This window comes from Cinclus cinclus, chromosome 5 (assembly GCF_963662255.1).
Source record: "Cinclus cinclus chromosome 5, bCinCin1.1, whole genome shotgun sequence".
Taxonomy (NCBI): domain Eukaryota; kingdom Metazoa; phylum Chordata; class Aves; order Passeriformes; family Cinclidae; genus Cinclus; species Cinclus cinclus.
Window position 1 is genome coordinate 5,584,952 of NC_085050.1, and position 23,234 is coordinate 5,608,185.

At 42.6% G+C, this 23,234-nt stretch overlaps 1 protein-coding gene across 2 annotated transcripts; it reads left to right on the forward strand.

The window, feature by feature from the left end:
* The first annotated feature begins 4,798 nt into the window (after window positions 1–4,798).
* On the forward strand, window positions 4,799–20,955 carry RNF103 (ring finger protein 103). 2 transcript variants are annotated; one of them, XM_062494091.1, is made up of 5 exons: window positions 4,799–5,064; window positions 7,215–7,354; window positions 16,738–16,853; window positions 18,870–20,045; window positions 20,085–20,955. In XM_062494091.1, the coding sequence occupies exons 1-5, from the start codon at window positions 4,839–4,841 to the stop codon at window positions 20,446–20,448; spliced, it is 2,022 nt and encodes a 673-aa protein (XP_062350075.1). In that variant the 5' UTR covers window positions 4,799–4,838; the 3' UTR covers window positions 20,449–20,955. The 2 variants fall into 2 exon arrangements, with proteins under 2 accessions (XP_062350075.1, XP_062350073.1); XM_062494089.1 differs by having other exon boundaries at window positions 18,870–20,955.
* The last annotated feature ends 2,279 nt before the right edge of the window (window positions 20,956–23,234 follow it).

Below are 23,234 nucleotides of genomic sequence, written 5' to 3' on the forward strand. Positions count from 1 at the left end.
CTTCCACTACCTGAAGGGAATTTAGAGAAAAGATGGGGCAAGAACTTGACAAGGGCATGTAGTGACAAAAGGGGGAATGGCTACAAAGTGAAAGGGAGCAGGTTTAGATTGAATATTAGGGGAAAAAAACACTTTACTTTGGGGTTGGGGAGGCTCTGGCACAGGCTGTCCAGTGAAGCTGTGGATGCCCCATCTCTGGAAGTGTTCAAGGCAGGCTGAATGGGGCTCTGAGTAACCTGGACTAGTGGAAGGTGTCCCCACACGTGGCAGGAGCGTTGGAACTCAATGGTCTTCAAGGTTTTTTCCAGCCCAAACCATTCTGTGATTTTATGATGATGGCTCTATGAGCTTTGGTATTCAGAGGCAGTAGACCAGGACACGCAGGACTGTGTGTTTTGTGTAGCACAGTATGTACAAAGCTCCTAATAAATCTGGACAAAGTTCACTGGAAAACCAGCATTTGGTCTGAGTCTGAGCTAGTGTTTCATCTGTGTCCACAGTGCTGGGCAGGATGGGAGAATCAAGTTCTGTATTCTGGTGAGAATACAGGAATTCTGTCATGTGTACTGTCAGCAATTGGTCAGATTTCTGCTGCTTTTATATGTTTTTGCTCTTTATTTAATCACAAATTATGCTTAAATACAAGCACTATCTTCTGGTTTCCTAGGTCATCAGCACAGGGGTTTATTGCACTCAAGCAAGGACTATTTATTTCTTTTGGACGTTAAACACATCTGGTCTTCCCCAAAGGGCCAACAAATAGTTTTTCACTGGTACAAAAACAGAAAATGCAAGCTGCCTAGGAAAAAATTGTCTTTATCTGAAGCTTTAATGTTTTTATTCTGCTTCTGTAAGTTGTTTTGCCCCGATTGATGTCCGGTTTTGTATGGTTAGTCACTGTGTGTTTATAGCAGATCAAATTCCCGCAGGGGGTGACCATCAGATCCAGCTGCGGCAAGCCCTGATCACCTGCCCGGGTGTCACAGCTGACCCTGAGCAGGGGGTTGGGCTTCAGAGCCTCCCGGCGTCCCGTCCAACCTGAATTCCTGCGTGAATCACCACCAGATCACCGGGACTGCCTCACCCAAATGGCAGGGGGTGGAACTGGATGGTCTTTGAGGCCCTTCCCAACCCAAACCATGCCAATATTCCACGGTTGAACAGCCAGGGCTTTAGCTGAGCTGTCAGTAGTGGTCACTATGTTACAGATTCATACCTCTGTTAAATCTACTTCCCGTTGGCCACTTGTACAAAGCAGGAAACATCTTCTGATTTAAAATTCCTCTGCCTACAACACAGTATTGTCTGGGCTGCTGCCATCTTGGTTTGAGACTCTCACAGAAGCTTCTTTATTTTATTTAATACCAATTACAAGGAGGCACGGTTTCATACCACACCTAAAACATGTTGAGATGTACCCATGTTGATAAAGAAGCACGTCGAGAATTTGTGTTAGTGAATTCCCGGAAATTCACAGAATCAGAGAATATTCTGAATTGCAAGGGACCCACAAGGATCATCGAGCTCCAGTTCCTGTCATCAAAGTAAATTGTATTTGCAGGGCTGGCTCTTGGGAAAACTGTCAGGTTGTTTGAATATTGCTGAACTGTTATCTTGATAAACTAATTTTAAAATATTATTTTAACATGGTAAAGGATTAAGATGGTTAATCCTCTGTTTCACTGATTTCAAAATGACAATACTTTTCTTATGTTCCCCACAGAGGTCTGGAAAGTGGGTTATTGTCCCTATTCCCAGGCTGCACAGTCAGCAACTGTTCCTAGGAGAAGATGGGGGAGGAGAGGGAATCCTTGCCATTTACCAAGGGGCAGCAGATAAAAAGACTGCAGGTTTGGCTGTCTGACAAAGAAAGGTGGCTGTCCCAGTTCTCAGGATCTGGGCTCACTAGCTCCTAAATTATAGTATTTTTTTTTCCTGACAAAATTATTTAAAAGCAGATCCTTGCTTTGGGCTTTTGTTTAAAGGTGGAATTTATATTCTCCATTCTCTTCACATTTGTAATATTTGCTCTGTGAGCATAGGACTGACTGACTGATGACTGTTTAACGCTGTTAATTAAGTAGTGTTAACCCCGGGGTCTTTAAAAATGCTAGCGTGTGTCATCTTTGTGTTCAGCCCCAACGAATTTCGATTCACTCTTAAGATATTTAGATTTTCCAGATAATTAAAACTCCCTAAAAGATTGTTTGCAGGTGACAAAATGTCAAATGTCAAAGACATTCTGAGTTGCAACTGGAAACCAAAAGACAACTACATCTAGAAAATGAAACATTTTCTTGTAGGGTCAGCGTAGTGCTTCAGGGATACAGAGGTGGGAAGAGAGGACCAGAGAGCTGGGAGAGGCACTGGATCCATTTAGGTTTGCTCTGCCAGACCTTTGGTTAACTCATCACCCGCAGTTCTTTGTTGTACCCGCCTCCCATCCGGGTGCTTCAGTGTTGGCAGCTGCTTTGTTTTGGGTTGTTTTGGGGGGGTTTGAATATTGGCTTGAAATATCATTTGTACTTTCCTGAAACGACTCCAGGGCTTTGAGTTCTAGCAGATGATTGGCTTTGTCTCTGCAGGGGCCTCATTTAGCTCAGCCCATGAGCACTCGGAAATGACACGCTGGTGACAGCCTCCCCAGCAGTTGGTGTTGCAAATAGTTCAGCTGTGAGCGTAGAGGAGTAATTGTTGTGAGGTGCCTTCCTGCAGGGAGAGGAGAGGGCAACCCGAAGAAATTACAGGGGAGAATCAAAGGAATCTGCCACAGTACGGTCTGAGCTGCTCACATAAAACAAACAAACAAAAACAAAACCCAAAACAAACCAAATAAAAAACTGCACCCCAACCCAACAATGTTTTCTAAGTAAAGTTAAATACACGAAGTCCTTCAAACTCCCACCCATTAGTTCACACGGGTGGGAGTTACTTCACACTCGCTTGAAACAAAAGGCAGAGAAATGTGGCAACTTCTTGTACGAGTGACAAAACAAACGGGACTCCACAAAGCTTCTGGAAAAGTTCCTAGGGCATTTCAGGGTTCACAGCCTGCCTGAGGCCCTCTGACAGGTGATGGGAAATGTGTGTTTTATTGACTGTCCCCTTGCTCCACCAGCTGCAGGGACAAAGCCACTCCCTTGGATTTCGCCAAGGGCAAAGGATTCATCTTACTGATGTTTTGCCACCTGCTCATTAGGGACATGGGCCGTGGCTTCGGCAGGGGAAGTTTCCCAGGCTGCAGTGGCTGTGAAGGAGAGAAGAGCGCTTGGCCTGGCCTCTGCGAGCCCCTCCACCGGGCTGCGCCTCCCGGACCTTCGGACCCACCTGGCCCTGCCAACCGAGGCTTGCTGCAAAACCCAGTGGAGGTGCTGAAATCCCTTTGTATTTAACAGAGCAGCACCAGCAGATAAAAGGTTTGCAGTCCACTTTTGTCTTTTCCAGATAAAAATGTTGAAGAATAAAGTTATATATGAGTCCAGGTGGAGGGGCTCAACATTTACCAGACTACACAGTCTTTGAGAGTTGCTGCATCTGCAATCTCTCCACTCTTCCCCTTTCAAGACCAAAATGAGCCCATTCCTGAAGAACACAGTGTCATGATTTTTCTTCTGGAGGAGGCTGTGTTGGCCATGTCACAAGCTGAACCTAGATTGTTTTTTTACTTTTACAATCATATGAGTACGCTGAGAAACCTGTAAATGTGTTTTAAAGGCTCTGAGGAGTGCAGTGATTTAAATTATTTCTTCCAGATCAATATTATTGTGCCTTTTTGAAAACTGATAGTACAAGAATTACAGCATGTACACTCTGGGGGCTTCTCAGTGTTTTTAAAATTAAGCTGTGCTATTTTTGTGTTCATCTGTATGAGCTGCCAATTTTCATGCAAATTATGGATTCTTGAAATAACTGAATATACAGAAGCAATGTTGAGTTTTCCTTCAGGGGAGAGCCTTCATCTCAACGCAGTAGCTTGATTTTAGTACGTTTTTTGTAGCAGGCTAAATTTTATCTTTGCAGGCCAACACTTCTTGTACAGCTTGGGATGGTTCTTCGAGGATGCACTTCAGCTGGGACCCATGCTGCGCTCCAAAATGCTTCCAATGTGAGCACAGACCCAACTTAAACGCTTATCAGAAGTCAGGGTGCAGCTCACTCTTGCCTTTGGCTGTCGCTTTGGCACAAGCTCTCAGCGCTCGAGTGCCGAGGCAAAGCTGCAGAGTCCGAGTTCCGACCCGTGCAGATGAATATCACTGTGGAATTTGCTTTCGCGCCAGCCAAGGGCTGGGAGCGGGGCTGGCGTGCAGGAACGAGGAGCGGAGGGATCACCGCTACACCCAGCAGCCCGAATCCAAATAAACTGTGTCCACTAAGCTGCCCTAAAACTGCCCGAACACATCGGCCCTGCAAATATTGGTCCCCAGTTCTGGTTCTGTAAATATTTCTTTTCATGAAAAGAGTCGGCCGAGTCGTTCCTCCCCGGTATCCGAGGTATTTATATATTATTTTTCTCGCAGCAAGCGCGGCCGCAGGGTCCAAAGTTGCGGCCGGGAGCAGGGACGCGACCGCCCTCGAGCCCGGTGATGCGGGGTCGGGCCGCAGTGCTGAATCACGGCGGGGGGAAGGGGAAGGGGAAAAGGGGAAGGGGAAAGGGGGAAAAGGGGCAGGGGGGCGGTGCCGGCTGCTCACGTCACTGTTATGTCTCCGCGGCTCCGCCGGGGCGGGGACAGCGACAGCGGCGGGCGGGAGGCGGGGGGGCCGCGGCCCCGCTCCCCTGACAGCCCCCGCTCCCCTCCCTCGCTCCCCAGCCCGGCCTCCGGCTCGGCGCTCCCGGGAAGATGTGGGTGAAGCTGTGCTGTTTGCTGCTCTACTTCCTGGCTCTCTTCGTGCTGGCCCGGGTGTTCGAGGCCGTGGCGTGGTACGAGAGCGGCTTCCTCGCCACGCAGCTGGTGGACCCGGTGGCGCTGAGCTTCAGGAAGCTGCGGACCATCCTGGAGTGCCGCGGGCTGGGGCACTCGGGGCTGCCCGAGAAGAAGGATGTGCGGGAGCTGGTGGAGAAGTCAGGTACGCGGAGCTCAGCCGTGACCCGGGGGGACGGACGGAGGTCGCTGCCCGGCCACCCCCGCGCGGGCTCCGGCCGCCCTTGGATGGAGACGCGGGCGCTGCTTCCCTTCGCAGGGCGGGTTTGGGGGCCGAGCTGGCTCCCCCCAGCACGGGGGTCCATGGAGGGAGCCCAGGGCCCTCGGGGGGTGACGGTCAAAGCCCGGCGGCGCTGTGAGCCCGAGCGGGCTGTGCTGAGTGAAAGGCCTGCGCTGGACGGGGCACCAGCAGCGGCCCTTCCCTTCCCTTCCCTTCCCTTCCCTTCCCTTCCCTTCCCTTCCCTTCCCTTCCCTGGCCCGGGAGTTCCGCTGCGGGCGGTCGGGTCAGTGCGGGTGGCACAAATGGGACCGAATGTCGTCTGCCGTGAAAAACGAGGAGAGACTCCAAACAGCTGCAGTAGGCTATTTACCTGTTTACAGGTGGGGCCAGCTTCTTCCCGGGTAGTCCCGCCCGTTTGCTGGGTTTTTTACAGGTTATCAAGATGGGCCCCAAGGAAAGCTGTGATTTCATAGCTGAGGAGCAGAAGGGATGGGTACCCAGGGTTGAGATGGTTTTGTACAAGGGAAGCAGAACTAATTCCTGCATCCAAAAAAAAAAAAATAGCTTGGAAAAAGGCAGGGGGGCATTTTGGAAGTAAGGAGAACCAGGTGAAGGAGATGGAGACCTCTCGGGCCTGATGAACAGCAAGGGGTGAAGAGCAGTGGAGATGTAGGAATGGCAGAAGTGTCCTGAAAGTAAGGATGCTGCCTGGAGCAGCTGGAGGGAGCTGGCCCCAAGGACTGGGAGATGGGGCTGATGTAATAGCTGTACTGCCAGCCAAGCAGGAAAATGTGAGTAGCTGCTTTTAAATCAATGATGGAAGAAGGGCTGGTGATCCAGGAGAGAGAGAAATCCCAGCAATCGGGATAGGCAGTGAGGGTCTCATGTCTGGACAGGAGGGAGGATGATGTAGTGCCTGCCGTATAACCTTAAAAATGCTGGTTTAAATAATTGATATTAATACTGGGCATTTAAATCTAGTTTGCTGTTACTGTTCATTGTTTATTTATGTTTTTGTGTTGTTTATTGGCTTTGCTGCCCCAGCAGTAAAAAGCATTAGGCACTTTCACTTTTGTTTCGAATCACTTTCACTCCTTGGCTGTCAGGTACTTTCATGATGTCATGATGTTTGGGTTGCATATGCTTCAGGGAAGTGTTTAACTCCAAACAAACTGTATTAACCAACTTCTTCAAATGTCATGGAAACACTTCTCATACCAACAGGCTTCACAGCATTTTTCTGTGGTTGCGTTTTGTTTTTTTTTTTCTCTAGATTTTATGAATATTTTTGCAAACACCTCAAGGGTTTCAGCTGTTGCACTTATTTTATATTTTTAAGGAAACTGGTTTTGGACAAGACTTCATTTCTTGATGCTTAGATTACTTACTAGAATGCAGGTTGTCATTAACAATGTTTGTAATGATTGTGAAACGAAACACGAGAAGGAAATGAGATTACAAAGGAAACATAATCAGATGATTTTACCGTGAGCTCTTTACGTCGCTACATTTGGAGTTCATGGGAACTTCTCTCAACTGTGTAAACAAAAGCCAACAGCTAAATTATTCTGCCTGAGAATTTTACTGGCAGCAGGACCACAAATAATGGGTTTTGGTCCAGAATTAATGATTGAAATGTGGAAGTCTGTTTGAATTATCAGTGTTCAGGAATCGCTTGCTGCAAAATTGCAATCCTGTGAAACTAAAGCAGAGATGTATTGACTAAAATTGCTCTCAGGCACTGAATGTTGTTGTTTGCAGACAGTGAGCCTCAGAAGATTTCTTTTATTCCTTTGTGTGCTTGTGCATGTGCGGTGTATTTGTGTAATCAGAAACAGAGCATTCATGTCTTCTGTGGTCTGACTGAAGACAAATTGTTCAGTCATGTCACCAGAGATAGAATTATAGTAGCAACTTAAAGTTTAGCTACCTTTGTACTGAAAAGGTTCTCCGAGCAACCATGCAAATATAGTTGGTTAAACTGTTACTAGAATTCATGAAGTAATCTTTCTCCAGTGCCATTTTAATTGAATTTAATTGTCTCATTTAATTGAATTTAATTGTCTCTTTTTCAGGAGACCTCATGGAAGGAGAGCTTTATTCAGCTCTCAAGGAGGAAGAGGCCTCTGAATCAGTTTCCAGTACAAACTTCAGTGGTGAAATGCACTTCTATGAGCTTGTAGAAGACACGAAAGATGGGATCTGGCTGGTACAGGTATATAAAATTGACCGTTTTTAAAAATACATTTATCACACTCAAAATGTGTTTCAAAGGAGGAGTTTATGATGGTAGTTAACTAGTTGTAAAAATGTGTAACAGAGAGATGGCGATAAAGATAAACTTCACCCGTGAGATGAGGAATAGAGAAATAAAATGGGAAAGGCTGGAAGTGCCAGAGTTCCTATACAGACAGAACGGAAAAAAAAGCTTGTTATTCTTTGGCTTGCTTTTGGATTGCCTTTTGAAAAGCAGGCATTTTAGAACTGGAAATCAAGCAGAGCAGCACACACTGAAGTGCACAGAGTGTGCAAGTCCTTGGCCCTGGGTTTGTAAGAGCCTTATAATATGTGAAGTAGGTGCATTGGTACAGATTCTCCCAGGCTCTGGCACAGGCTCCTGGTGCTGCTCTTCCTTTTGGTTGCATTACATGCTCAGACCCAACCAGTTTAAGTTCCTGCTTGTCTAAGGGTCTTAGAGCACTTGTAAAATCTCTGTTGGCTCTCCACAAAGGCAGGAAGGATCTCAGTCTACCAATTTCCCAGGCTAGCAGGCTGCTTCTACAACATATTCCAGTGGCTCAAAGTTAACTTTCTCCCAAACCTTTTGTGGCCATCAATTTTACAGTCTGTTTTCCCAGGGCTGCATGAGAACAAGATATCATTTAGGAAAACAAAGACAGACTTTTCCCAATAAGATTCTGAAGCAATTAATTATTGTTCCTGAGAACATAAGTAATCTAGACCAAAATATAGAAATTATTTCTCCATGTCAACCTCTCTGTTGATAAGAGGGTGTTATTAAAGGTGTAAGTTTCCTCCTAACAGCCACATCAGGTGAATTCCCCATCAGGCGATTAATTGTCCCATTGACAGCTCCTACCTGGTTTGTCTGGTCTCACTTCATGTTTTCTATTTAACAGGAAGTCATTAAATCTTCATAATCTGTTTATTAGACCTGCACTGTCACCACACAAAATCTTATCCCAAAATAGACAAGAGGACAGATTACCTTCAGATGCAGAATTTATGTTTTGGGAAAGATATATTTGGAGTTTATTGAATCTAAGTTTGAGGTTTAAATCATACAGGAGGGCATTCTTCAAGCAGAGAAAGAGTGTTGAAAGGCAGTTTACGTGTCCCCAAGCTAGTTGACAAATACAAACATGAATATGCTGTGAAAAACCTTCCCTCCTTCCTGTGCATCTCAAAAGGGTGAAATATGATAGTTCTCTGTTATCTCTTGCTTGCAGAATTTTACTTTTAATGTATTTTCCACTAACATCTTAATAGTAGGTCAGATAGGCTGTGTTTTGATATCTCCAGTGCAATGAATGCTGTCATCATTCTGGGAATATTTGCACAGCTATTCAGCTGGTCACAATAGCTGTGGGAAAAAAAAATTGTGGAATTTACTGAATAATTTACTTGATGAACACTATTTTTCTGTCTACAATAAAAACCACAAAAGATGTCAAATTTCTATTTTTCATTCTTGCTTTTTGGGTTTTCATCACTTTGAGTTTTCATTTGCTCCATTCCCCACCACAACTCCTGTCTGGATAACTCCTGTGCTGGACCCTTCATGTCCTTCTGTAGGTTTTCCCACACTCTTTTCTTAGACCTCATCCCTGCAGAGCTGGTTTTTACCATCACTTCCCACTTCTAACTCTTGGTTCTCTCCCTTGCATCCTCCTTTGCTCTTAGGAGTCCCGTGGAAGCTTTCCAGCTAATTAACCAGCTCAATGCTCGTGCAGGGGAGCGAGGATGCCTCATGGGTGGGTTTGGAGACCATGGGCAAGGTTGGAGATTCCGCTGCTTTGTTTCTGCTGGCTGGGAAGCAGAAAGGATCTCCAGATCCTTTTCAGTATCTTGATCCATGAATCCCTGTTCTATGTGGGCTGCTGAAAAAGAGCAGAGGGACAGGAGCACTTCTGCCTCAGCTGGCGCAATACTGTCGCTTGAGTTGGTTTGAACACTTTGTGATGTATGAGAGGACTGGGACTTTGAAAATTATTTTTATTTTCCAGTGCATATAAATGAAATTTCTGGTGTGGCACAGGCTGGGAATGTGATAGCCATCACTGTCTGCAGAGAATCAAAGGAAAAAAGAGGAAACAATTACTGTTTCTTGATATGTTTGGCAAAAATCGAGGTGCAAAATTTATAATTTAGAGTAAGCAAGATGAATTCCTTGAAGAAAGTCAATACACAAGGCATTGGTGTTTTGTGGCTTTGTTTCTTTATTTTCTGGAAATCCACATGCAAAGCATCCTGGTCCAGTGGTAATTTGTTTACCAGTGTAGCTGTTCACAGCTCCTGTGCAGCGCTTCCATAGAGCCACAAACAGCAGCATGTTCTTTCTCCTATTAGCTCATGATCTCATCACCTTTCCTTTTATGCCATTCTTCTTGCTTGCCAGCTGCTGCTCTACACTTCTTTGGCTGGCAAGGAGGATGAGTGGTAGTTTCTGGAGCTGTTTCTCTTGTTGGTTTGGGGAGTTATATGTAATGTTCTTACTTTTCCAGGCTCTGGTTAGTCTCTAGAAGCCTGTCACATCCAACAGTGTTGTAGTCATTATGGCTTTTGAAAATGATCTACAGATAAAAATCCTCTTTGAAGGAAGTTAAAGTCTAAATTAATTATTTTATTTTTAAAAGTCTCTACTACAACACAGTGGCAGAGAGAAGTAAAATGGAACTTCTTGCACTGAAGTACGAGGACAGACATTTTGATGGTGTCTGATAGAGCTGCAAAGGCCATTATTATGGATATAAAATTCTGCAGTCTATTTATTCTGCATCTCAGTTTCTAGTTGAAGTGGTGTAGTCATAGGGCAAGGGATGTGCCTACAGCATTTTGGTGGTGGTTTGTTTGTTCTTCCTTTTGCTTGCATGTAGGATGACTGATTTTCATATTTATTTGCCTTCTGAATTTTGCCAGGTGATCAGCTGTTCTTGCTAAAAAGAAACAAAGCAGAAACACTCAATTCTTTCAAAATACATAATTCAGTATTTGTGTCTTTTCCAATAGCCCTTCAGGATCATTTACCACAGGATACTTGATTTTAAGTTTTAGTTTTCTTCTTGAGAGGCTTCATATCCAGACAAGGGTGTAGAATACCATCAGCTGGAATGTAATAGTCTTTGTATTGCCTGTGTATCTATGTTAACTCATTGCAGAAGCTCATTTATTTTCAATCCATGGTTTAACTGATAACATAACTGACTGTCCAGATCACTGCATAGGTCACCTCCTCTCCCTGGAGAAACTGCACATAATTTTGAGGTGGTTAATTTTTGTGTGTTGTGATGGATGTAGTCTTTGCCTATTTTGGTGTGATTTCTCACAATCTCTCAGAAAATAAGTCAAAAAACCTCCAGATATCTTCAGTCCATATGGGTGGATTCTGAATGAGTTGTGAATTCTTATGAAAGAGTCTAAGTGGAAATTCAGTTCCATTAACACATTGTCAAATAATAAACAGAAAGTGAGATGTCTCAGAACTAATAGAAGTGCAGACATTAACGCAGAAACTTATTGACATTATCTGGAATAAGTGAGCTTTTTTTCAAGCTTCCAATAAATAAATTACCAGTCCATTTATAATTAATTGTATTTTTACTTCTGTTTTATATATAGAAGCAGAGTTTGCAGCATAGTCGTTGATAAAAAGGGTTTCTGGGACTAGAGTTTTTGAACCTTTTGTCTTTGTGGATCCCTAAAAATCTTCCAGGGCATGCATGGAATCTTTACAGTAATATCGAGTTTCCTCTGCTCATTTACCCTCTGCAGGCACTGTGGGGGAGTTCATGGGTGTCTCAAATTGGAAACCACTGAGCCAAACAGACAATTCTCACATTCATACAACCTTATCAGTTCATGAAATGAGTTAGAAATCACTTTTGCCTTTGGCGAAACTACACAGGTATTTTGCTATTCAAATGTCTATATTCCTTATGTGAAGTGACTTGCTGAGGCTAGGTGAGGACTGATTGCTTCTGAGAGAGCTGCCTGGATGTGTGTGTGTGTGTGCAGCAGGGAAAGATGTCTCTTACTTAATGTGTTTTATTCTTCCTGATGGTGTGAAGTCTGTCACAGTGCCCTGGTGCACTTAGAATTGTTGTCTTTGTGGCTGAGCTGTAAAACCAAGTTGTGACTGTTACTGTGTGTTTGAAATCGTGTGCTGCTGGTATGAGCAGATGTGCCTGACACTTGCTGTCCCAGCTAGAATTGGTTAAAATGATGAGAGCTGGAGCACATAAAGTGTTTGTTCTGCTTTTGCCCCTCTCTGACTCATTGTCATGCCTTGTGATATTCGAACACTTTTAGTTGTGAGCAAGCTTCAAAACTTACTGAGAACAAATCTTGTTCCTGTGATCTGCTTTGAGATCTCTGTATAGCTGTCTGAAAGAAATTGAACAAAATCTGATTTAAATGCACGGAAAACAAGATAATGCTCAAGTGAGGTCATGCTCAAGTACTTCAGTGGCACCAGAAGAGGAGTCTGGCTTTGCATATTGCATTGCTACAGCAAGCTCTAACATAAGATGTGCTTTTTCAAGCCTCTTCAATTTCAGTCATATTTTTACTTGTATTTTAAGAATCTATGTTTCATAAAATAATCTTTAAAAATGCTTAATGGTACTTGGAAATGAAAGAGCAGCTGGATCTGTGATGGTTATAAAGTAGCTATTGAAATATTGATGCACCAACCCAACACACTTTGGGTTTGGATTAGGCAGGAGGGGCAAAGTGCCTTGCTGACTTAGTCCTCTTTTTCCAAGTGTTTGTATCTTTCTGGCTCTGGGATATTTGTTCTAAAAGTCTGTTCTTTAATGTCATAACTATGACTACTTTAACATATAGATCAAAAGAATTCTATTTTTCTAATTTACTAATTTTTCTAATTGCTTTCTTAATTGAACTCTTTGGGGGTAATTCTGTGTAATTCAGTATCAGGAGAACTATTCCAATGCAAAAGCTCCCTATTCAATTCTCTTGTGAAATCATCAGAATCTCAGCATTTTCAGCATTACAGAGATGGTAATTCAGACCCTGCAGTCAGAGCCAATCCTCTGGCCAGGGTTGGGTGTGGGTTAGGGAGCAGATCCATTCTGTGATGTGAAGTTGTTAAATAGCAGAGTTACTGTGATCCTATTGGAATCCCTTAGCCCGTTAAGATGATTAATGGATTAATTGAGTTACCCTCATTGTCTTACTTTTCACTCTGACATGTGATATGTCACAAATTGTGAACATAGCTAATAATAAGCAAAGCTGAGAGGGTTTGTGCTTCTCCAGACATGGTGTTAGTTTCCCATCTGTGTTAGCTGATCTCCTAAAAGGTGAGATCACCTATGAGTGATATCTCCTATGAGCGTGGGCTTTATTTCTATGACATTAAACAGAGTGTATGATTGAAAGGGACCTTTTTGATGAGCTAGTTCAGCTTTCTGCTAGACTGTAGAATGCGTTTAGAAAATACTGTGCTGTCTCTCTTGCACTGTAAGTTGTTCAAATACTCCTGTTGACTGTTTTCTTCTTGGAAATGTGTGTCTCACTTCTGCCTTGGGTGTATTCAGGGCTAATTTGTTCCTGTTGGGCATAAATTGACATTGCCCTTTAGTTTCACTGAGTCCTGATGTCAGCCACACTCCTCCCAGTAAGTGAGGTCAATCAACCAGTTTGTTTTGTCAGGTCTGATATATCCTGGGCTTTGCTTGTTTTGCAGCCAGTTAATATTGATGGCTCGTGTTTTCTTGTGCAGCAACTGATGGCCCCAAGCGTTTTCTCCCATCGCTGTTTCTAACTGATGAACTCCCCAAGTGTTCTGTTCATTACTGAATTCAATTTCATATGTGACACTGCATTACAAGATTTGTGCAGCTCTTCCTGCATGGCATTATAATCCTCTTTCCCACATAGAAGTGCTTCCCAGTTTTATGTCTTCTACAAATGGCTTTGGGAGACTTCAAGTTCCCATAGGAAGGGCTTTAATGGGAATATGTGCTGAACTGAGCTCTAAGGTAAATCTATTAGGAAGTCTGTTAGCACCTTTCTGGCATTTTGATGTCTTTTTGCCATAGCCAATTTCTTGCTCATTTTAAAACTTTCTCTTTTTTTCACTCACTATAAAAACCTATCTGTAGCTATCATGTAAATTTGCCATGTGGCATAATACATGATACACTACCAAACTACAAACAAGATACTACATTCCCTTTTTCTCTTGAAACTCAGTTCTTCTCCTTCAGGGAAAATTCCTCTCAATCAGGAATGATACATCTTTAGTAATTGCATGCTGGAAAAGGTGGAAAATGCAACTGTCTCTGCTCCTCTACTTCTTCTACAGATTTTGCATCCTATTGATCCTATCAAACTGCTGGGATTTTTTTCTTTTTTTAATTTGCTCTTAAATATAGCTACAAACTTGTTACTGTCCTGTGAAAATGGTCTGACAGGGGTTTTCACAAGTTCATCTGTGATCCTGTATGATAGCTGTGATCCTGCAGTTCTAGGATGGAGATATCCTGCTTACTCTAATTTAAGTGCATTAAGTTATTTGAGTTCTGCTTTCACCTTCAGGTGATGTAGTTTCTTCCCATAAATTTGCTAACTGGTCCGTGGCCAGCCACCCTTCACTGAAAACTGAGTCACAGTATTAATTTAACTTTAAAAAGGAAATTATCTTACATTTCTATCCTATATTCATTGTTTAGTGATCCTGATGCTTCTCTCCCTGTTCTATTCTTATTCATATGACTGAAAAACCTTTTGGTACAACTTGTAATAGTCTTTGTACAGTCTAACTTGAATAGCTCATTTTTCCTTACCTTTTTTCCTTGCATATCTTTCTTTGATAGCTCTTCCTTTTGACCATTTTTTCAATCCTTGTAGATTGTCAAGCTATTTCTAACCTCTCTTTGGAAGTGATTGCTAGGAAGTAGTGTAGGACTTCGTAATCTTTTTTTTCCTTAATATAAAATATATTGAAATATAAAATCCTGATAGCTTTAACACCATGGGCTTGAAGAACTTCCAGGCCTCTTCCACATACAGATTCCCAGTCTCCTCAGTCACACATTTTTAAGCTAAATTTCTTACTAAAATTCACACTTCTTAAATAAAATCTGTTACAAGTGTTTGCAGGGTATTTTTATTTTAAACTGAAGTACATTTTAACTGCTTAACCTGCAGTATTTTCTTGGACTCCCTCATGCACAGAGGTGGTGACTGCTTTCCAAAATACAAAGCCTTGCTTTGGCATGGTGAACTCCCAGTGCTGTAAGTGGGTGTTGTCTGCAAGGAGCAGCTGCAACAGACATGTTTATTTGGATTTTTTTCCATAATGACATAAAAAAGCATGAGCCCAAAATATTTACAAAGCTTCAGTGTGCAAAACCATACTAGGGTTCCTCTATGTAGTTACAAAATACAGACTGCTACTTAGGTCATTGTTCTTCAGTATAAATAACTTTCTCCAAGAGAAAAGATTTTTTCCTAGGAAAGGAATTGAGCTGTTGTTACAAATTCCACCAGTACAGGTAGGTGACAATAAAATATAATGGTGACTGTATTTGCAACAAATTTTTGTCTTAACACTTAAAATGAATGTTGTGGTGCCAGGCAGAAGAAACAGTGAGCAAGAGCTGTCCTCTTGCACACAACATTAACATTCTCTCATCACTGTTTCAGAGCATGCACACAGAGTTCTGGAAGAAGCCAGTCTCTGAGTAGTTGTACCAAAGAGTGATTCAGTCACCAAAGTTTTACTTCCATGCTTACTAATAAAACATAGTGGTTCCTTGCCATGTTGGATGCATTTATTGTGCCATGGTAGCTCTGAGGGTGTTCTGGCTTTAAAGTGTCTTTAGGAATTTGTTCTCCCTTGATTGAAGTCCATGAAAGGAAGAAGTTTAAAATATCCAAAGCTTCAGCCACATTGGAAGAAGTGAAGAAGCCTCAGTAATACAGCAGATTTCCCACCTGGTAGTCTCAGTGCCTGATGGTTACATTTATCTAATCAAAAAGACTTTTCTATGTGATGTGTGTGTTTTAAGAATAACTTGAAGGATTCTTACCTGGATTTTCACCTCCAGTGTTATTTAAACATTTTGGGTTTAGGGGAATGGGAATGTAATCTGTGACTTCAGTTTGTTTCCCTGTGTAGAACATTCTGCTTGGTGAATTCTTCTATTTTAAGATTCTGAGAGGCTGCTACTTACCACAAAGCAGATAATATTTATGAGTCTCAAAGGCTGGACACACTTTCTAGGTTAAATCTCAGCATGTCCACAGAGAACTGTTAATCATGGTGACAGCCCAACTTCCAGGGGCAAGCTGACATTTGAGGTTATTAAGTCAGAAAATGATTGGGATAAGTTTAATGGCGGGTAAACAAATATCTAACAAATGGAAGTTTCAAGATTTAATTTTAAAATGTATTTTAAGTGGCTGCCAGTAAGCCTGCAGAAGCATGTGAGGCATTTCTAAAATAGAAAATGCGACGGCTTGTGGAATAGTGCATGATCAGTCATGTCATTCAAAATTACCTGTCAGCTGCAGGCAGGCAGGGTTTTCTTTTCCTTGTGAGTTTTCTTTTCCCCTCCCTGTACGGGTTATAATTCAGAGGATGAATGCTACTTCTTTGTCATCTGTGTCAGCAAAAGCTTACAGTGAGGTAACCTGGAGTACAACTTTAATAGACTGGGTTAGAACAAATTAAACCTTGGGATATATCATAGTAAGTGATCGTCCTGAAATGGCAGATGGGATACTGGAGTTGGTGGGACAGTCACATAAAGTTGCAGTGAGTCACAGGCGAAGCTGGAAGGAGTCAAGATTCTTAGGTTTTATCTGGGAGTTTAATGAGTTGTTTCTGCTGCTCAGGAATGGCTGTTGGCAGTTGAATCTGGTACCAGGTACATGCATTCCCACTCATTCTGCTTGCTCTGAGACAGTGTTTCTTTGGTCCATTGTAACTTCTGAGGGAGAATTGTAATAAAATGATGGTCCTTTTTTTATTGCAAAGAAGAGGAACCTGCTGCACCTCTCTCCTTTCTCCCCTACTATGAACTGATAAATTATTGTTTTGTTATTTTACCAACGTTTTTGTTAACTACTACTGATTTTAGTATCTTAACATGTACTTAACATGAGGGTGCACTTCTTCCTCTCTGCAGAAACCACATTTCTCTCTTAAAACTTCACTCTCCAAAGACGTTTACCATGACTCCCAGCTGTACACTCATACTCTGTGTCCTAAAAGAATGGGAAAGAGTATCAAGCATAACCAGCACTCTGTTTTTTTAAACTTGCTCTTTATTTCAGGAACCAAACTGACTGTGATACTAAACTAGTATTTCCTTTTGGCAATAGGTCATAGCAAACGGCAGAAACCCACTGGTGGGTAAAGTCCACTGGGAGAAAATGGTGAAGAAGGTCTCAAGATTCGGCATACGTACTGGCACTTTTAACTGTTCCAGTGACCCCAGGTATATCCTTAAAGGATTATCTAAATCCCAAGAATATCTTAAGGCTCAGCTGTGTTCTAGCACCAGGGCTTGCTGTGTTGTAAAAGTAGCTGTGACAGAAGGTGGCTTTATTCATGTTTTTATCTCTTCTAAAGTCTGCTCAGAATGCTCCATTATGTTATTTATCAGCTCTGCAGCTTCCTAAAGCGTCGTGTGGGAAATGCATGATTAGACTGTGGAGAACATAATACAGCAGTGGAGAGGAATGAATAGAAGTTTGGCCTTCCAGTCCAGGCATTTAGGGAGAGGAACTGTGCTTGCTTAGGACAAAGCCAAATATACCAGTTTTAGAGTTGTTATATCACCATCTGGAAGGGGGAAGCTCAGGTTAGCATGAACCTTGCATGCATTGCCTGCCTCCCAGAATTACTGACAAATCCTGTTCCCTGACAAATGTATGTTTATATATAAACTGGCACACACCCTTGGACAACACTCAGTGTGCTGTGCAAGAGTCACTGTGTTTGCATATGATTTCAAACAAGGAAGAAGAGCAGAGCCAAAGAAGCTATTAATAATTGTCTGCTGCTGTAAAAAGAGGCTTTTTAAAAACATTTTGTTGGAGGCATTTGCTTTACACGACAGGCGACTTTGTCTAGAATTCCAGTGGCATGTATGGATGTGCACATCTTATACAGATTAAGTCCTAAATGTTTACAGAAATCTCAGTGTTAATCATAAGAGGAAATTCTTAGGCTTTGTAGTGCTTATGCAAAATAATCTTGTATTTGAACATCTTAAAAATTTGGCAGTGTTTCTCTTTGCATAGATCCTAAGTAGCCTTAATGTTCTGATCAAATACCATGTTTTAAATTAGTTCATTTTTTAAATTCAGAAACTGTTTTGTTGAGTAAACCCTTGTGAATAGCTTTTCATTAGGTTGCAGCTGAAATTCAGAGGAATACTACATGCTTCATTAATCAGGATAGGTATATTAGTAGGGTAATATCTTATGGCTCTTTTTAAATATGTTACATTCACATTCCTGGGAAGGGGAGTTGTAGTTATCTAAATACATGTTGACAGACCCAAACCACAGAGGAGCTGTGGCTGATGAATGAGGCTGGTGGTCCCAGTGCGTGGGGTTCTCAGAGATTGTGTGCCTGTTGGCTCTGTCATATCTTGATTGTTGAAGTTTGCTAGATATTTCCTTAAAGGAGAACTAGATAATTAGGTGTAGTGACACTGGTAGGAAAGATGCATGAGAGAAGGGATCTTGTGAGTCATCAGATTAATCTCAGAGTTACTGTGCTCTGGACCGTGACTCAAGGTTCAGCCATGAAGAGCCTCTTCTTTCAGTTATGGATTTGGGGTTTATCCCATCTGCCTGCTAGACAGTGTGGGTATTTTTTTTAACCCAAGTCATCCAGCACCATGTGTATGCTTCCTACTCCACTGGTTTTGTGGCCATCTCTCTCACCTCGCCCCTTAGCCTGTCTGCATCCTGCTAAAATGGTCCCAGTAGGAAGTAGACACTTGTCAGCTTCATTAAAGCAACTGCAAACAGACCAGTGACTGCTCAGCTTCACCCCACATCTGCTTGGCAAAACCAGGATGGAAGGAAACACTGGGAAAGCTGTGGGATATTGAGTTACACTGGAGTGGTTTTCTTCTTGCCTGGAAGGCCAATGAAAAGTAGCTTCTAATACTAAAGAGTCAGCTTGTGTATTATTCAAATCCAATTGCAAAGCATAAATGGCTGCATGGCCTTGCTTACTTTAATGACTCGTGAAAATTAACACTATTCTTCTTCCTGTTTTATGAATGCATATCTCCTTACAATGCTCCTGTAAGATACAAACGTATTGTAAGAATAAATATGCTTTTCCAAGGATATCGGGTACCCTTATTTCCTGCTATTATGTCATAAGGGTTCCCAGGTGCTCGGCATGTCTCATTTTTGCACTTAGAATAGAAATGTAAGGACTCAGTTCTGGGGTTATGAAACTGTAATCTAACCTATTGTTTTCTTTGTAGATACTGCAAGAGGAGGGGTTGGCTGAAATCCACCCTCATTATGTCAGTTCCACAAACCAGTACCTCCAAGGGAAAAGTCATGCTTAAGGAATACAGCGGGCGCAAGATTGAAGTGGAGCACATCTTCAAATGGATCACAGCCCATGCTGCCTCTCGCATCAAAACCATCTACAGTTCTGACCATTTGAAAGAAGAATGGAACAAAAGTGACCAGTACCGGGTGAAAATATACCTGTTTGCCAACCTTGACCAGCCTCCAGCATTCTTCTCTGCACTAAGTGTAAAGTTTACTGGAAGAGTAGAATTTATTTTTGTGAACGTGGAAAACTGGGACAATAAAAGTTACATGGCAGAAATTGGTATCTACAAGACACCATCATACATACTTAGGACTCCTGAGGGGATTTACAGGTATGGAAATAACACTGGTGAATTTATATCACTACGTGCTATGGATTCCTTTTTGCGCTCGTTGCAACCAGAAGTTAACGATTTATTTGTTTTAAGTTTAGTTTTGGTTAATCTGATGGCTTGGATGGACCTGTTTATTACACAAGGCGCCACTATAAAGCGTTTTGTGGTTCTTATAAGTACTTTAGGGACGTATAATTCACTATTAATTATTTCCTGGCTACCAGTGTTAGGTTTTTTGCAACTGCCCTACTTAGACAGCTTTTATGAGTACAGTTTAAAACTCTTCAGGTACTCTAACACAACTACTTTGGCTTCTTGGGTGAGGGCAGATTGGATGTTCTACTCTTCTCATCCAGCCCTCTTCCTCAGCACATACCTTGGCCATGGTTTACTAATTGATTACTTTGAGAAGAAGAGAAGGCGCAATAACAACGCGGATGAAGTAAATGCTAATAATCTGGAGTGGCTGTCGAGTCTGTGGGACTGGTACACCAGCTACCTGTTTCATCCCATTGCTTCTTTTCAACACTTCCCTTTTGACTCAGACTGGGACGAAGACCCCGATTTGTTCTTGGAGCGGTTGGCCTTCCCCGATCTCTGGCTTCACCCTCTGATACCAACTGATTATATAAAAAACTTACCCATGTGGAGGTTTCAATGCCTCGGCACCCATTCTGATGAGGAAATGCTGGAAACCTTAGCAGACAGTGAAAGTGACTCTGACAGTGAAAACAAAGAGGCCTTCAGTAGCGACAGAGAAGTGTCGGAGGACGATGAGCTGAGCACGTTTCACAGGTGCAGCGAAGGAGAGCGTCGGAGCGGTGCTGAGACCTGTTCGTGTGCCACTCACTATTGTCACCACGAGCCATGCGAACGCAAAGCCAGGTCCTACAGCTCGTACAGCTCCGCAGGTGACCTGGAGCCAGACTGGTCAGCCTGGCCCTCCGACATGTTGCACTGTACGGAATGCGTGGTGTGTCTAGAAAATTTTGCAAAGGGCTGCCTGCTGATGGGCTTGCCGTGCGGCCACGTGTTCCACCAGAATTGCATCGTGAAGTGGCTGGCGGGCGGGCGACACTGCTGCCCCGTCTGCAGGTGGGCGTCCTACAAAAAAAAGCAGCCATACACACACCCGCAGCCTTTGTCGAGTGAGCCCCCGTCTTAGCTGTGTGCCCATGTCCTTTGAAAGCTTTCAGGATATTACTGCTTGCCTTTTAAATGTTAGTCACTTAAAAGATTATGTGGTTTGAAGTTTTAGTTTAAATGTTAGTGCAGTGAACTAAAATATACATGATGCTAACGTTAATGACAGAATCATTTGGTTGCCTTGTACGTTGAACTGAATGCAAACTTACCATACAAATAACTTGCTCTCTTCAACATCTGGAAACTTGATGCTGTTTTTGTAAGCACAAAAATCAAGCCTACAAGAGAAGCGTATTCCAGCAAACGTTTACAAGTTAGGATGTGGGTGAAATTGAAATTCTAATCAGAGACAATGGCTTAATTTAAGTGTTTCTTATTTTAGAGTCTGTTCTGCACATCTTTGTTGAATAATGTATGTTGTAAGACAGTACCATTTAAAAAGAAATCGGTGAAATAAATTATTTTAAAATGAAATCTGTAATGTTAATTGTTTTGATAAATATTTTGTGTGTATGGTTACGGATGTCTTGCTGGCCTGATTTATCTGTGAAGACAATAAAAATATAACACAACTTCTGTGACTAATAAATCATCTCCTAGGGATGCAGGAATTCAGTACTCCAACCCACTGGCCAAGCAGAAGGCAGTGGTGTTCTACTGGGAACTACTTCTTTCATTAATCTGCTGTGTTGAGGTGCTTCTCTGCTTGACCAGTGGTTTTCCAGTTGATTGCAAAATGCTTTTCTAGATGGAGACCTTCTTCTAGCAGCTGTCTCTCCAGCACCCTCAGCACCCACTATCCTGCAGCTATCTAGGAAGACTTTAGGGTTGCTCCCTCTACAGTCTCAAAGTAAACTGCTGAGAAGGAGCAGAATATTGTCATGCAGTGACAAAAGTGGCTTGTAAAGGTAAAAATTGCCAACTTCCAATTGTGCTGGTATTCTGAAGTGACTTCTGGTTTCTTTGATGGTTCTTTGGTGCCATAAAGAATTGAGTCTGTTGTTTTCTTTATCTTTCAGTATGAAACTCTGATTTTAGTTGTACCTTTCAGAAACCACCTAACTGAAAATACAGAGGAATTGTTGGTTGGAAAGAAAAAGGGGGGGTGGGGAAGAGTAGATGATATGGGTAGAGAAAAAGGCTAAACTGGAAAGATATTTTTAATTGTCTTTTTTTCTTTTCTAAATCGTCTGTGTGATATGAAAGGAGAATAATGACATAAAGATGATGAGAATAGGAAATACAGCTTCCCTTTGCAGTTAGAACCCATTTTTCTGTGTCTTTATAGAGCTGGGAGGTTGGTGCTCACAGAGCTGCTGGCATTGTTTTATCTGTCCAGGGTACCTGGGCACGCTCTTTTTTATTAACAAATGTTTCATGGCTCTGTCACCAGTTGTGTTCCCAAGAGGATATTCATGTAATTAGCAGAAGAGCTGTTTTTAATTTACTGAGTCCTTTTTTCTCTCTCGTTTCCTTTTTCCCAGGGCAGTACTGAAGCAGAGAGGTACAAGGGGCACAATATCAGCAACTCTCCCGTGGTCCAGAAAGTAATTTTTATTCCAGTTGAGACCTGCCAGTACATGCCCTGTCTCTGTCATTACAGCCTTTGCAGAGCAGCAGAGAGGCATAATGAGGGCAAAGATCATTTCTGCTTCCAATTTGTGCAGCAATGTGGCATATGTGCTTGTCATGAGCTGAAATCCACATTGTTTCAGGACTGTTTTGAAACCTGCACTGAACTGAGGCCTTGCCAAGGGGAGAAGAAGTTTTATGAGTATAAATAAGGCTATAGCTGAGGTGATGACACACACAAGCAAGGTGCTGTTATCACAGCCCACTGTAGCCTTTAGCTGGTACCTCGGCAATTTGCCAAATGCTGTGAGTGCTAAGCTGGTGCAATGCTGTGTCCTTGGAGCACAGAATGCTCGTGAAGTGCAGCGCTGCTGCTGAAGGCTGACCTCCTCACCCTCACTTAGGGCTCCAGCAGCTCTGCTCCTGTGCGCTGGCTCAGCCTTGTTTGCAAACCTTTGTGTGCACCTGTTTCAGCTGAAGACTTGCTTTAATGACCTCAGTTGCTCTGCTCATCTGGTTCTTTTGATGGATGACCCAAACTGCTTTTGTTTAAATAGCGTGAGAGCCACTGAGGGCACACCCACAGGAGCAGGTAATTATGACCAGTAGGTAGCTGTGGAGGAAGGTTTAGTCCCCTCGTGTCTGGATTATATAAATTGTTGTGATGCAGTTCCTGGCAATACATCTGTTAACAGAATCTTGAGCAGCTGGCGTAGTGTATTGAGAGTCCCAGCAGGACAGAAAAAGCAGTTGGATGTGTTGATTTTGTGGAATGCTAGTGTCAGTAGCAGCAGAAGCATCCAAGTAACATTGTTTTCTACGGCGTGCAGGATCTCAGACAGCCCTTCCGTGATGCAATGATAGTTGAACATCGGAGAAGGGAGCAAAGGAGCAAAGACTGCCTGTAACAAGGTCAGCAGTTTTGCTGCTCACATGTTTTGCCTCCTAGGGCTGGCTTGTGCTAGAACTTGTGAAGTGTCTTAACTGAGATGCTAAACATTCCTGAAGTGGTGTTTTATTCTCTGATGTCTAGTGCCTGGAAGCTGGAGACCAGTTGTAAACAGAAAATGTCAAACCACTGAGGTGACAGTATTCACTTATTTGTTAGGTTTAATAAAGGTGATGGATGTTTTGTGCTGCTATTACAAAGGATGGATTTAAATAATCTCTGAAGCTCTTTGCCACTCTCGATTTCCTCAATTATTGTTTTATTAGCACTGGCTTTCCCACTGA